Source organism: Nerophis ophidion, linkage group LG23 (assembly GCF_033978795.1).
Source record: "Nerophis ophidion isolate RoL-2023_Sa linkage group LG23, RoL_Noph_v1.0, whole genome shotgun sequence".
NCBI classification, from domain to species: Eukaryota; Metazoa; Chordata; class Actinopteri; order Syngnathiformes; family Syngnathidae; genus Nerophis; species Nerophis ophidion.
The window spans coordinates 20415017-20428071 of NC_084633.1; the positions used below are offsets into that span (position 1 = coordinate 20415017).

A 13055-nucleotide genomic window follows, 5' to 3' on the forward strand; every position below is an offset into this window, starting at 1 on the left:
TGATAGGTAAATGTTTATGACACAAACAAAACGCAACGAATAAAGGTATCTATCATACCTCACACAACTTCAGTACTTTAAGCTTTTTCTTTGTCTTCTTGCAGCTATAATCTTGCAACACCATAGAGCCACCTAGTTGTGTGGACTGCAGTAAGACATCAGCGGCATCGCTTCAAACTTATGTGGTAAGTTTAGTTAACTTTTACATTAGTGTGCAGAGTAAAATTACATTTGTGAGACACATTTACAACATGACTTAAACAATCCAGAACAATTTAAATATGATTAAGGTTCCTGCACCATATTGTGCAAGACCTTGAGGTTAAGCCACTATGGTGCCGTTCATGTACTACCCTTGTTCGCACTCGTTTTTGCTCCCATCTTTATTGAACTGACAGATTATGAAACATTTTCTCCATTGTTGGCGCTGTCTGGCCTGAGGCGGTTTTAACGCCGGTTGGATGTACTGCCAAATTCACTCAAATACCTTATAGAGGACTTATTTTGGTAGGGAAATCTACATTTATTTAGACTTTCCTGCCGTCAGCATGCTTAGATGCTCCCTCAGCACTTGCAATGTGCTGTGAGATAAAATGTCCATTTTGTCTGGTCTGCAGAAAAGTCTAGCCTTTAAAGGCCTACTGAATGGGGACAGCAGGTCCATTCTATGTGTCATACTTGATCATTTCACGATATTGCCATATTTTTGTTGAAAGGATTTAGTAGAGAACATAGACGATAAAGTTCGCAACTTTTGCTCGCTAATAAAAAAGCCTTGCCTGTACCGGAAGTAGCAGACGATGTGCGCGTGACGTCACGGGTTGTGGAGCTCCTCACATCTGAACATTGTTTACAATCATGGCCACCAGCAGCGAGAGCCATTCGGACTGAGAAAGTGACGATTTCCCCATTAATTTGAGCGAGGATGAAAGATTCATGGATGAGGAAAGTGAGAGTGAAGGACAAGGGAAAAAAAAAAAAAAAAGACTATACAGTGGGAGCGATTCAGATGTTAGACAAATTTACTGGGATATTTCTGGAAAATCCCTTATCTTCTTATTGTGTTACTAGTGTTTTGGTAAGATTATATGGTCGTACCTGTACAACCTGAAAGTCGGCCCCGCACCTTTCTTCCGCACCAGTCGACGGGTGGTGGCGATTCCCATCCCTGCCCTTCGCAAGGGACCCTCTTCGAAACACGATCTTTCGAAATGATTGCTGCATAATACACTGTAGTTTGTGTGTGTGGTCCAATCCAACCGTGTTCGCTTGACCGCTCTGTTCCATAGTAAAGCTTCACCGTCATCTTTCGAACATGTAAACAATGAAACACCGGCTGTGTTTGTGTTGCTAAAGGCGGCCGCAATACACCGCTTCCCACCTACAGCTTTCTTCTTTGATGTCTCCATTTTTAATTGAACAAATTGCAAAAAATTCAGCAATACAGATGTCCATAATACTGTGGAATGACGCGATGAAAACAGACGACTTATAGCTGGGAACGATGCTGGAACAAAATGTCCTCTACAATGCGTGACGTCACCGAGACGTTTCAGCAGGATATTTCGGCGCGAAATTTAAAACTGCAATTTAGTAAACTAAAAAGGCCGTATTGTCATGTGTTGCAATGTTAATACTTCATCATTGATATATAAACTATCAGACTGCGTGGTCGCTAGTAGTGGCTTTCAGTAGGCCTTAATAGTGGCTGTAGATATCGCAAATAACTGCTTGCTATCAATTCTAAACAAAAATTGCTCATGAAAAATTGGAGCAAAAAGAATCGCATTTACATTTTCCTAGTGTATGGTTTGCATCAACATAATATTGCATCATTGCACAGACCTGGTCAGCTGCGGGGTTTCCTTGTTCGTCACGGCCGAGGTCGGGTGCAAGGTTAGGACTTTCCGAGCCAACAAGCTGTGTCATAGGAGCACTGCAGTCCAGCGGCTTTTTCAGAGCAGATTCTGGAAGCTTCTGAAGCTCCTCTGTGCTTTCTTTAGCAGCATCTCCTTGTGGAGTGCCTGAAACTGACAGATTAGGCAGGATATTGTAAATATAACCACAGTCAAAACATTAATATTATTTTTGTGTAACAAGTTCGGCCAGTATGGTTTTGCCAGTGTCTCCCGTTGAAAAACTTATTGGGGTGTTACCATTTAGTGGTCAATTGTACAGAATATGTACTGTACTGTGCAATCTACTAATATAAAGTTTCAATTAATCAATCCCTGACGCCTTGCATTAGGGATTGAATTGACAGCTCAGGCTTTTAGCTCGATGCCCAGCGCTCTCACACTTCCATGCAGGAGACTTAGAGGTTCTATATCTGGTGGACCAGAAGCAGATGGTAAACCGGGCGTGTTCCATTTGAACCCTCCCAAAAAAACATTTCTAATCTGATCTTGAATCTTAAAAACCCTGGATCACATCATACTGATCCATGCCAGTGTCTCTCAACCACCAGCAGAAATCGTTAAAAAACGAAACTCAGTTGACAGTGAAAAGTCATTTCCGCAATTGTTGGATATGACATTAAAGCATAACCAAGCATGCATCAATATAGCTCTTGTCTCAAAGTAGGTGTACTGTCACCACCTGTCACATCCATCAATTCATGTTCGGATCTACATTGTGGACGCCGTCTTTGTCCACAGTAAGTCTTTGCTGTAGTCCAACATTCTGATTTTGTATACTTAGTAGCCAATTCAGTTTTAGTTTTGTTCTGCATAGCATACCCCAGGGGTAGGGAACCTGTGGCTCTTTTGATGACCGCACCTGACTCAGATAAATCTTAGCTGACATTGCTTACCAGGATAAGTATTTAATAATTCCGCTGGTAATCACAGTGTTAAAAATATACTTCAAAATATAAAACATTCTCATGCATTTTAATCCATCTATCTGTTTCTAACGCACCTGTTCAAGAAGTCTCATTAATGGTCAAAAGTATAGCTAACTTCAGAATAACTATGTCATTAGAAAGAATAGGAGATGTAATCTGGGAAAGTCCAAATGAACGAGAAGGTGTAGAATTGTACAAGGGTACAGGTCTACAGGTTTCTCTCCTCATTGAGCTAAATTGATTCCTGTCTCTGTTTAATTCCTTGCTTCTTGTCTGTTTAATAGATGTCATCAGTGTTTGAACCTGACAGTTGTAATTGTTAATAATGTTATATGGCTCTTACGGAAATACATTTTAAAATATTTGGCCAAAAAGGTTCCCGACCCCTGGCATACCCTGAGCTTCCATGCCTTTGGTTTAACTTTTGGTTTAAGCATTCACACCTTTTTACCTGCACCCTGCCTTCCGCTTTTCCTGACATCTACAAAGCACTTAGCTACCTGCTGCCACCTACTGATATAAAAGAGTATTACACAGTTACTCAGCCGAGCTCTAGACAACACCGACACTCAACAACAACGACTATAATTACTGGTTTGCAAAAAATTTGTTTTAACCCAAACAGGTGAAATTACACAATCTCACAGTGCTTGAAAAACACTGATCCATGCTACTGAAGTCCACACAGGGAAAAATCACAGAATGTGCCGGCCATTTTGCCTTTTTCCACTTTCAAAACCAATACTGTAGATTATTTTAAAGAAAAAAACAAAACCTTTTGTTGTAAATATCAACATTTCCACATTTTCCCCAAACACTACAAATGTGCCGCGGGACATTCAAAAATGTTACAATGTGTGATTTATTTTTATCCCATATTTGTTCGCATTACCGCACCTTAAGTTGGAGTCCTTAATCTCGTTATATGCAGATATTTGACAAAGTCCATTCTAGTCTTCTATTCTATGGGTTAGGAATGGGATGGCACTTCAAGTTCACATGTGAGTCAAAGCAGGTGGCCAAATACTTTTGGCAATATGGTGTAATGTCAGGGGTCAGCAACCTTTTGGAAAGCAAGAACTTCTTGGGTACTGATTAATGCCAAGGGCTACCAGTTTGATACACACTTCAATAAACTGCCAGAAATAGCCAATTTGCTCAATTTACCTTTAACTCTGTTATTATTAATAATTAATGATATTTATCTTTGTTGAAACACTGATCATCTTAATGATTTCTCACAATAAATATATATTTTTGATGACATGTTTTAAATAGGTTAAAATCCAATCTGCACTTTGTTAGAATATATAACAAATTGGACCAAGCTATATTTCTAACAAAGACGAATCATTATTTCTTGTAGATTTTCCAGAAGAAAAATTTTCAAAGAAATTAAAGACTTTCAAAAAAGATTTCAATTTGATTCTACAGCTAGATTTGCCAGAATATTTTTAATAATTTTAATCATGTAAATTTGAAGAAATATTTCACAAATATTCTTCGTCGAAAAAATAGAAGCTAAAATGAAGAATTAAATCACAAATGATTTATTATTCTTTACAATAAAAAAACATAAATTTACTTGAACATTGATTTAAATTGTAAGGAAAGAAGAGGAAGGAATTTAAAAGGTAAAAAGTGTTTAAAAATCCTAAAATCATTTTTAAGGTTGTATTTTTTCTCTAAAATTGTCTTTCTGAAAGTTATAAGAAGCAAAGTAAAAAAATAAATGAATTTATTTAAACAAGTCAATAAAGACCAAGTCTTTAAAATATATTCTTGGATTTTCAAATTCTGTTTGAGTTTTGTCCATCCATCCATCCATCTTCTTCCGCTTATCCGAGGTCGGGTCGCGGGGGCAGCAGCCTAAGCAGGGAAGCCCAGACTTCCCTCTCCCCAGCCACTTCGTCTAGCTCTTCCCGGGGGATCCCGAGGCGTTCCCAGGCCAGCCGGGAGACATAGTCTTCCCAACGTGTCCTGGGTCTTCCCCGTGGCCTCCTACCGGTTGGACGTGCCCTAAACACCTCCCTAGGGAGGCGTTCGGGTGGCATCCTGACCAGATGCCTGAACCACCTCATCTGGCTCCTCTCCATGTGGAGGAGCAGCGGCTTTACTTTGAGTTCCTCCCGGATGGCAGAGCTTCTCACCCTATCTCTAAGGGAGAGACCTGGAAACTCATTTGGGCCGCTTGTACCCGTGATCTTATCCTTTCGGTCATGACCCAAAGCTCATGACCATAGGTGAGGATGGGAACGTAGATCACCTGGTAAATCGAGAGCTTTGCCTTCCGGCTCAGCTCCTTCTTCACCACAACGGATCGATACAACGTCCGCATTACTGTCATAATAATAATAATAATAATAATAATGGATTAGATTTATATCGCGCTTTCCTATTGTTAGATACTCGAAGTGGGAACCCATCATTCATTCACACCTGGTGGTGGTAAGCTACATCTGTAGCCACAGCTGCCCTGGGGTAGACTGACTGACCACCACCAATCATTCATTCACCGGTGTGAGCGCCACTGGGGGCAAAGGGTGAAGTGTCCTGCCCAAGGACACAACGGCAGCGATTTTTGGACGAGTGTAGGCGGGAAGCGAACCTGCAACCCTCAGGTTTGTGGCACGGCCGCTCTACCCACTACGCCGTGGGTAGAGCTCATGACCATAGTTTGAGTTTTGTCTCTTTTAGAATTAAAAATGTCAAACAAAGCGAGACCAGGATTGTGAGATCGGTGCGGCGTCTTCAGTAATGCGGACGTTGTATCGATCCGTTGTGGTGAAGAAGGAGCTGAGCCGGAAGGCAAAGCTCTCAATCTACGTTCCCATCCTCACCTATGGTCATGAGCTTTGGGTCATGACCGAAAGGATAAGATCACGGGTACAAGCGGCCCAAATGAGTTTCCAGGTCTCTCCCTTAGAGATAGGGTGAGAAGCTCTGCCATCCGGGAGGAACTCAAAGTAAAGCCGCTGCTCCTCCACATGGAGAGGAGCCAGATGAGGTGGTTCGGGCATCTGGTCAGGATGCCACCCGAACGGTGTTTAGGGCACGTCCAACCGGTAGGAGGCCACGGGGAAGACCCAGGACACGTTGGGAAGACTATGTCTCCCGGCTGGCCTGGGAACGCCTCAGGATCCCCCGGGAAGAGCTAGACGAAGTGGCTGGGGAGAGGGAAGTCTGGGCTTCCCTGCTTAGGCTGCTGCCCCCGTGACCCGACCTCGGATAAGCGGAAGATGATGGATGAATGGATGGATAAAAAATAGAGGCAGCTCACTGGTAAGTGCTGCTATTTGAGCTATTTTTAGAACAGGCCAGCGGGCGACTCATCCGGTCCTTACGGGCTACCTGATGCCCGCGGGCACCGCGTTGGTGACCCCTGGTGTGTGTGTTTCAACCAGAATGAACAAACGGTCCAACATGGTCGTCACCAAATGCTGAAAAGCTGAATGTCTCCCCCGAACTCTCCATTCTTGTTGTACTTGCATCCTGCACTGGATGCTATGAGGCCATGTTGCTTCAATGGAATGAAAGCTTTATGACAGGCAATACATTAGAAATGCAGTGTAGTACATCATCAATTATAGGCGTACATAATTGGGCTGTACTTACTATGCTTTTCCTCCACATTCTCACATTTTTCGGCTTTCTTTGCAGAAGCAGACTGGAAGTGCCGGAACCACTCCTCTTTCTCCCGCCCCGTGTTGGCAAACAGGTAAATATTGACAGGAAGTGTATTCTGCACAGGGTCAATATTCCTCTTTATCCCTTCTTCCTCCTCCTGTCCTTCCGTCACACTCTCTTTCCCCGTTCTCCCTTCTGCCAGAGTGAGGCGGATGGGGTACTTTTTGTTCCAGACCTTCGTCGGAGCCAGATCCGTGGGTTCAAGCGTGACCTATAGTGGGAAGTCAACATGGATGACATGGCAGGCAACTTTTCATTGGTACGTTCAATTAAGAGCAGAAAAAAACCTACCTCACAGTTGGCCAGCTGGTAAGTATGGGAATGCATGAATTTGCTCTCATGGGGTACCCCGTCAGATGTTTGGGGGTATGACAAGCACAGCTCGCTGCTGTCCAGCCTGGCAAGTACGTGTTGGGCATCGGACGGCTGAAAAGTCTCAGAGTTGTAGTCATTGGTTACTTTCATCCAGACCTGGGAGGAGAAATGAGACTTGGATTATTACTGTATTAATTAACACAAACAGAAGACTTCTTATTCATTGTCTGCTTTGAATCTAAGTTCAGTTGTGTGTGAGTAACAGGAAGAAAGGCTCAGACTTGATTTCAGTTAAATGTGCTTTGATCCGCAACCCTTTGGGTAGTAAAGCAGGGATGTCCAAAAGGGATTTTTTAACGGCCCATTCTAAAAAAAATACGATTAAAAAAAAATACAAAACATAAAAAGTGGTATAAAAGAGCAAAGAGGTGAAATTTAACATGAAAATGTTGCAATGTTGACTCTGATAACACAAAGTTATCAGAATCAATCAATGTCAATGTCATTATGAATTACGTCACATTAAATATTCCATTTTGAGATATTTTTTGTGTAAAATGTTGCATGTTTAGTGTTTGCCACATGTTTTGGTTTTAAAACGAACAAACAAACATAAACAATAAAACTTAAAATTGACAGAGTCTCGGAAAACTGGCGTGCACAAGTGATGTGCACGCCAGCTTTCTGAGGGATCGCTTGTGCTCGCCAGTTTTCCGAGACTCTTATTTTGTTAGCGCAGGCAGCATGAAGCAGGGCTTTTATTGTGAAGATAGGAAATGTGCAGTCGGCCTTTAGAGTTTTGACGGAAGGGACGGCGCGAAAGTCTGTTGAAATAAAAAGTGTTTCTGGCCTTCCTCTCTGTCATTTTTTCATAATAATGAACTGGCAGCAGCCAGCGTCATCTCACAAGACCCTCGGGTGCCGTGAATGTCAATCAAGCAAGCTACGGAATTTGCCGCCAATGTTTTTCTTGTAAAGTGTATGGAAGCTGGATGAATTAGATGCCAAAAAGCAACCACTTTCATGTGGTATTGTACAGAAAGGACAACTTTTTTTCTCCTCCATTTGAAAATGTGGGCGTTATCATCATTACTGTCTGATTCCAATCAATGCAAGTCATCAGAATCAGGTAATACACCAACTTATATTCTTGTCTTCGTGAAAGAAAGACATCTATATGTGTTACACATGCTTGTATTATCATTAAACACATTTAACTTGTTTACAAAAATGTCTCTTTCATAAATAAATAAATATAAATGATATATATAAATGAAGTAGATCCCCTCGAGTTGGTCAATTGAAAAGTAGCTCGCCTGCAGAAAAAGTGTGGGCACCCCTGATGTAGAGCTTTCAGCTAAAAAAAAATGGGCTAAAGCATAGTTTTGTCGTCGTTGCTGCATGATTGCATGATTGCACACGGACCTTTTGGTCAGCCGTCGGGATTCCTTTGCCGCCAAGGCCAGGGTCGGGTGCAGGATTAGAACCCTCTCCAACAAGCTGCGCCATGTAAGCTCTGTAGTCCAGCCGCTTTCTCGTCGCAGCTTTTAGCGGCTCTGGAAGTTTCTGAAGCTCCTCTGGGCTTTCTTTGCCGGCCTCTCCTTGTGACGTGACTGAAACTGACAGATTGAATGATTGCATCTGTGAACAGGAGACGCTAGCAAATTTAAAACTTAACTCAGGTCTGGCTCTTAACTTTTTTATTGATCCAAATGGATACTGGAAGTCTCAGAATATATTGCAGCATTGTCAAGTAGTCCCAATCTACAAACCCTGTTTCCATATGAGTTGGGAAATTGTGTTAGATGTAAATATAAACAGAATACAATGATTTGCAAATCCTTTTCAACCCATATTCAGTTGAATATGCTACAAAGACAACATATTTGATGTTCAAACTCAAAGTTGTTGTTTTTTTTGCAAATAATAATTAACTTACAATTTCATGGCTGCAACACGTGCCAAAGTAGTTGGGAAAGGGCATGTTCACCACTGTGTTACATCACCTTTTCTTTTAACAACACTCAATAAACGTTTGGGAACTGAGGAAACTTGTTGAAGGGGGATGGGGGGGTTGCTGGAGCCTACTACAGCTGCATTAGGGCGGAAGGCGGGGTACAAATATAGAACAAATTCTCAGACTCGCCTGCAGCACCAACTCTTCCGGGACGCTACAATATAAACAAACACCATTGGTGGATCTACAACTAACATCCACTGTAATGATACCATGTACAATAGCATATCGAGTCGATACTACTAAGATTACACCGGTATTTTTTACCCTCATAAAATCTTTCTTTGGTTTTTAAAAAATATATATATTATGTTTATAAACTTAGGAAATATATCCCTGGACATATGAGGACTTTGAATACGACCAATGTATGATCCTGTAACTACTTGGTATCGGATTGATACATAATTGTGTGGTATCATCCACAACTAATGTAAAGTATCAAAGAGAAGAATAAGTGATTATTACATTTGAACAAAGTGCAGATAGAATATGTTAAAAGAGAAAGTAAGCAGATATTAACAGTAAATGAACAAGTAGACTAATAATAATGTTTTATCCTTAATAATGTAGTGTTAGAATAATTTATGTATATATTATCATCATAACTTTATGCTTAAAGTTGCTATAAAGTATTGTCAATTTGTGCTGAAGTGGTATTTCTGTATTTGTGCTGAGCCAGCAATCCCAGAGCTTGCTAGCCTTTTTGATCAGTGTTTTGTCCAGATGACTGCCAATGACTGCCAAGGCCGAATAACATATTTGCATTTAGACAAAGCAGAGACTGGGCGATAGCAACAAGTGTCAACATATTTGCATTTAGACAAAGCAGAGACTGGGCGATAGCACCAACATATTTGCATTTAGACAAAGCAGAGACTGGGCGATAGCAACAAGTGTCAACATATTTGCATTTAGACAAAGCAAAGACTGGGCGATAGCACCAAGTATCAACATATTTGCATTTCGACAAAGCAGAGACTGGGCGATAGCACCAAGTGTCAACATATTTGCATTTAGACAGAGCAGAGACTGGGCGATAGCACCAAGTGTCAACATATTTGCATTTAGACAAAGCGAAGACTGGGCGATAGCACCAAGTATCAACATATTTGCATTTAGACAAAGCAGAGACTGGGCGATAGCACCAAGTGTCAACATATTTGCATTTAGACAGAGCAGAGACTGGGCGATAGCACCAAATGTCAACATATTTGCATTTAGACATAGCAGAGACTGGGCGATAGCAACAAGTGTCAACTTATTTGCATTTAGACAAAGCAGAGACTGGGCCATAGCACCAACTGTCATTATATTTGCATTTAGACAAAGCAGAGACTGGGCGATAGCACCAAGTGTCAACATATTTGCATTTAGACAGAGCAGAGACTGGGCGATAGCACCAAGTGTCAACATATATGCATTTAGACATAGCAGAGACTGGGCGATAGCAACAAGTGTCAACTTATTTGCATTTAGACAAAGCAGAGACTGGGCCATAGCACCAACTGTCATTATATTTGCATTTAGACAAAGCAGAGACTGGGCGAAAGCAACAAGTGTCAGCATATTTGCATTTAGACAAAGCAGAGACTGGGCGATAGCACCAACATATTTGCATTTTGACAAAGCAGAGACTGGGCGATAGCACCAAGTGTTAACATATTTGCATTTAGACAAAGCTGAGACTGGGCGATAGCACCAACATATTTGCATTTAGAAAAGGAAGCAGAGAATGGGCGATTGCACCAAGTGTCAACATATTTGCATTTAGACATTGCAGAGGCTGGGCGATAGCACCAAGTGTCAACATATTTGCATTTACACAGAGCAGAGACTGGGCGATAGCACCAAGTGTCAACATATTTGCATTTACACAGAGCAGAGACTGGGCGATAGCACCAAGTGTCAACATATTTGCATTTAGACAGAGCAGAGACTGGGCGATAGCACCAAGTGTCAACATATTTGCATTTACACAGAGCAGAGACTGGGCGATAGCACCAAGTGTCAACATATTTGCATTTACACAGAGCAGAGACTGGGCGATAGCACCAAGTGTCAACATATTTGCATTTACACAGAGCAGAGACTGGGCGATAGCACCAAGTGTCAACATATTTGCATTTAGACATAGCAGAGTTTAGACAAACCAGAGACTGGGCGATAGCAGCAACTGTCATTATATTTGCATTTAGACAAAGCAGAGAATGGGCGATTGCACCAAGTGTCACCATATTTGCATTTAGACATAGCAGAGACTGGGCGATAGCAACAAGTGTCAACTTGTTTGCATTTAGACAAAGCAGAGACTGGGCGATAGCACCAACTGTCATTATATTTGCATTTAGACTAAGCAGAGACTGGGCAATAGCACCAAGTGTCAACATATTTGCATTTAGACAAAGCAGAGACTGGGCGATAGCACCAAGTGTCAACATATTTGCATTTAGACAAAGCAGAGACTGGGCGATAGCACCAACATATTTGCATTTAGACATAGCAGAGACTGGGCGATAGCACCAAGTGTCAACATATTTGCATTTTTGTATATTTATATATTGTGTCTAACTGGAGTTGTCGAGTCTACCTCCTTCCCTCAGCGACAGTGATGTAACAGGGACTTTTCTAATAGAGGCGCGCGAGCTTAATTTTTAGAACGTAGTTTGGATCTATGATTGATTGATATAACTAATACAGCCCAAAACACGTGTCTCCTCATGAGCTAAATTGAACTCTGTCTCTGCATGTTTATTTGCTTGTAGTCTGATTATTAGACCTGACATGTAGACATAATAGGTGTATAAATGACACAATATGTTAGTGCATGTGTCAGCAGACTAAATTAGGAGCCTCTGTTTGTTTACTTACTACTAAAAGACAAGCTGTCTTACATGTTCACTACTTTATTTAGGGAAAAAATAGCAAAAATAAACCTTATGTTTAATGTACCCTAAGATTTTCTGTTAAATAAAGCCAATAATGATTTTGTTCTGGTCCCCTTTATTTAGAAAAGTACCTAAATACTTTTGGTACCGGTACTAAATTATTGGTATTGGGACAACCCTAAATCACACTGGCAGAAATGTAGATCGGCGCCTATGGTGGAATGTACATTTTATTGCTGACATTTTTTTTTTTAGCTTAGGTCCCAACAAAGTATAGAAAAAGGGGTCCTCAATTGCATTTGTCCAAGCGCCTGATTTAATAATCTCAGCAGACAACAAGGCCCAGATTGGGGGTTCGGGAATACTATTCCCCATTTATGGGCCTATACTTAATAAACAGGCCTATACTTACTCTTGCTTGTCTCTCCATCTTTTTTTGTGACAGCAGACTGGAAGTACTGGAACCACTCTTCTTTCTCCCGCCCCGTGTTGGCAAACAAGTAGAGATTGACAGGAAGCGTGTTTCTCTTTGCCCCTTCTTCCATCTCCTGTCCTGCCGTCACACTCTCCTCCTCGGTCTTTCCTCCCGCGAGGGTTATGCAGATGGGGTACTTTTTGTTCCAGAACCTTTTTCGAGCCAAACCTGTTGGTTCAAGGGTGACCTGAAGGTGGAAGTCAATATCAGTTGCATTGACTGGCATCTTTTTGTTAGTGGAGGGTTAAATGGGAAAAACTAAAACAAATGTTTCAAATGAGATTATGTTTACATATATATATATACAGTGGGGCAAAAAAGTATTTAGTCAGCCACCGATTGGTCAACCATTCAAAGTTCTCACTGATGGAAGGAGGTTTTGGCTCCAAATCTCACGATACATGGCCCCATTCATTCTTTCCTTAACACGGATCAATCGTCCTGTCCCCTTAGCAGAAAAACAGCCCCAAAGCATGATGTTTCCACCCCCATGCTTCACAGTAGGTGTGGTGTTCTTGGGATGCAACTCAGTATTCTTCTTCCTCCAAACATGACGAGTTGAGTTTATACCAAAAAGTTCTATTTTGGTTTCATCTGACCACATGACATTCTCCCAATCCTCTGCTGTATCATCCATGTATCCATTTTGGTATCAACTCAACTGGTGGTGTTTGGAGGAAGAAGAATACTGAGTTGCATCCCAAGAACACCATACCTACTGTGAAGCATGGGGGTGGAAACATCATGCAAGTGATGTGCACGCCAGCTTTCTGAGGGATCGCTTGTGCACGCCAGCTTTCCGAGACTCTGTATTTAGTTAGCGCAGGC

At 41.6% G+C, this 13055-nt stretch overlaps 1 protein-coding gene and 1 long non-coding RNA gene across 2 annotated transcripts in view; one reads left to right on the forward strand and one right to left on the reverse strand.

The window, feature by feature from the left end:
• The window catches only part of LOC133541656 (testis-expressed protein 2-like), a 30926-nt gene that overhangs the window by 8152 nt on the left and 9719 nt on the right, over nt 1–13055 (reverse strand). The window contains exons 4-8 of the mRNA XM_061885183.1: nt 12165–12414; nt 8273–8466; nt 6824–7003; nt 6461–6743; nt 1846–2030 (exon numbers count right to left, since the gene is read on the reverse strand). Coding sequence (XP_061741167.1) covers nt 1846–2030; nt 6461–6743; nt 6824–7003; nt 8273–8466; nt 12165–12414 — 1092 coding nt within the window. The remainder of the gene's footprint in view (nt 1–1845; nt 2031–6460; nt 6744–6823; nt 7004–8272; nt 8467–12164; nt 12415–13055) is intronic.
• On the forward strand, nt 6206–6948 carry LOC133541657 (uncharacterized). Its single transcript, XR_009803942.1, has 2 exons — nt 6206–6563; nt 6675–6948. It is a non-coding gene; the product is annotated as an uncharacterized LOC133541657 (long non-coding RNA).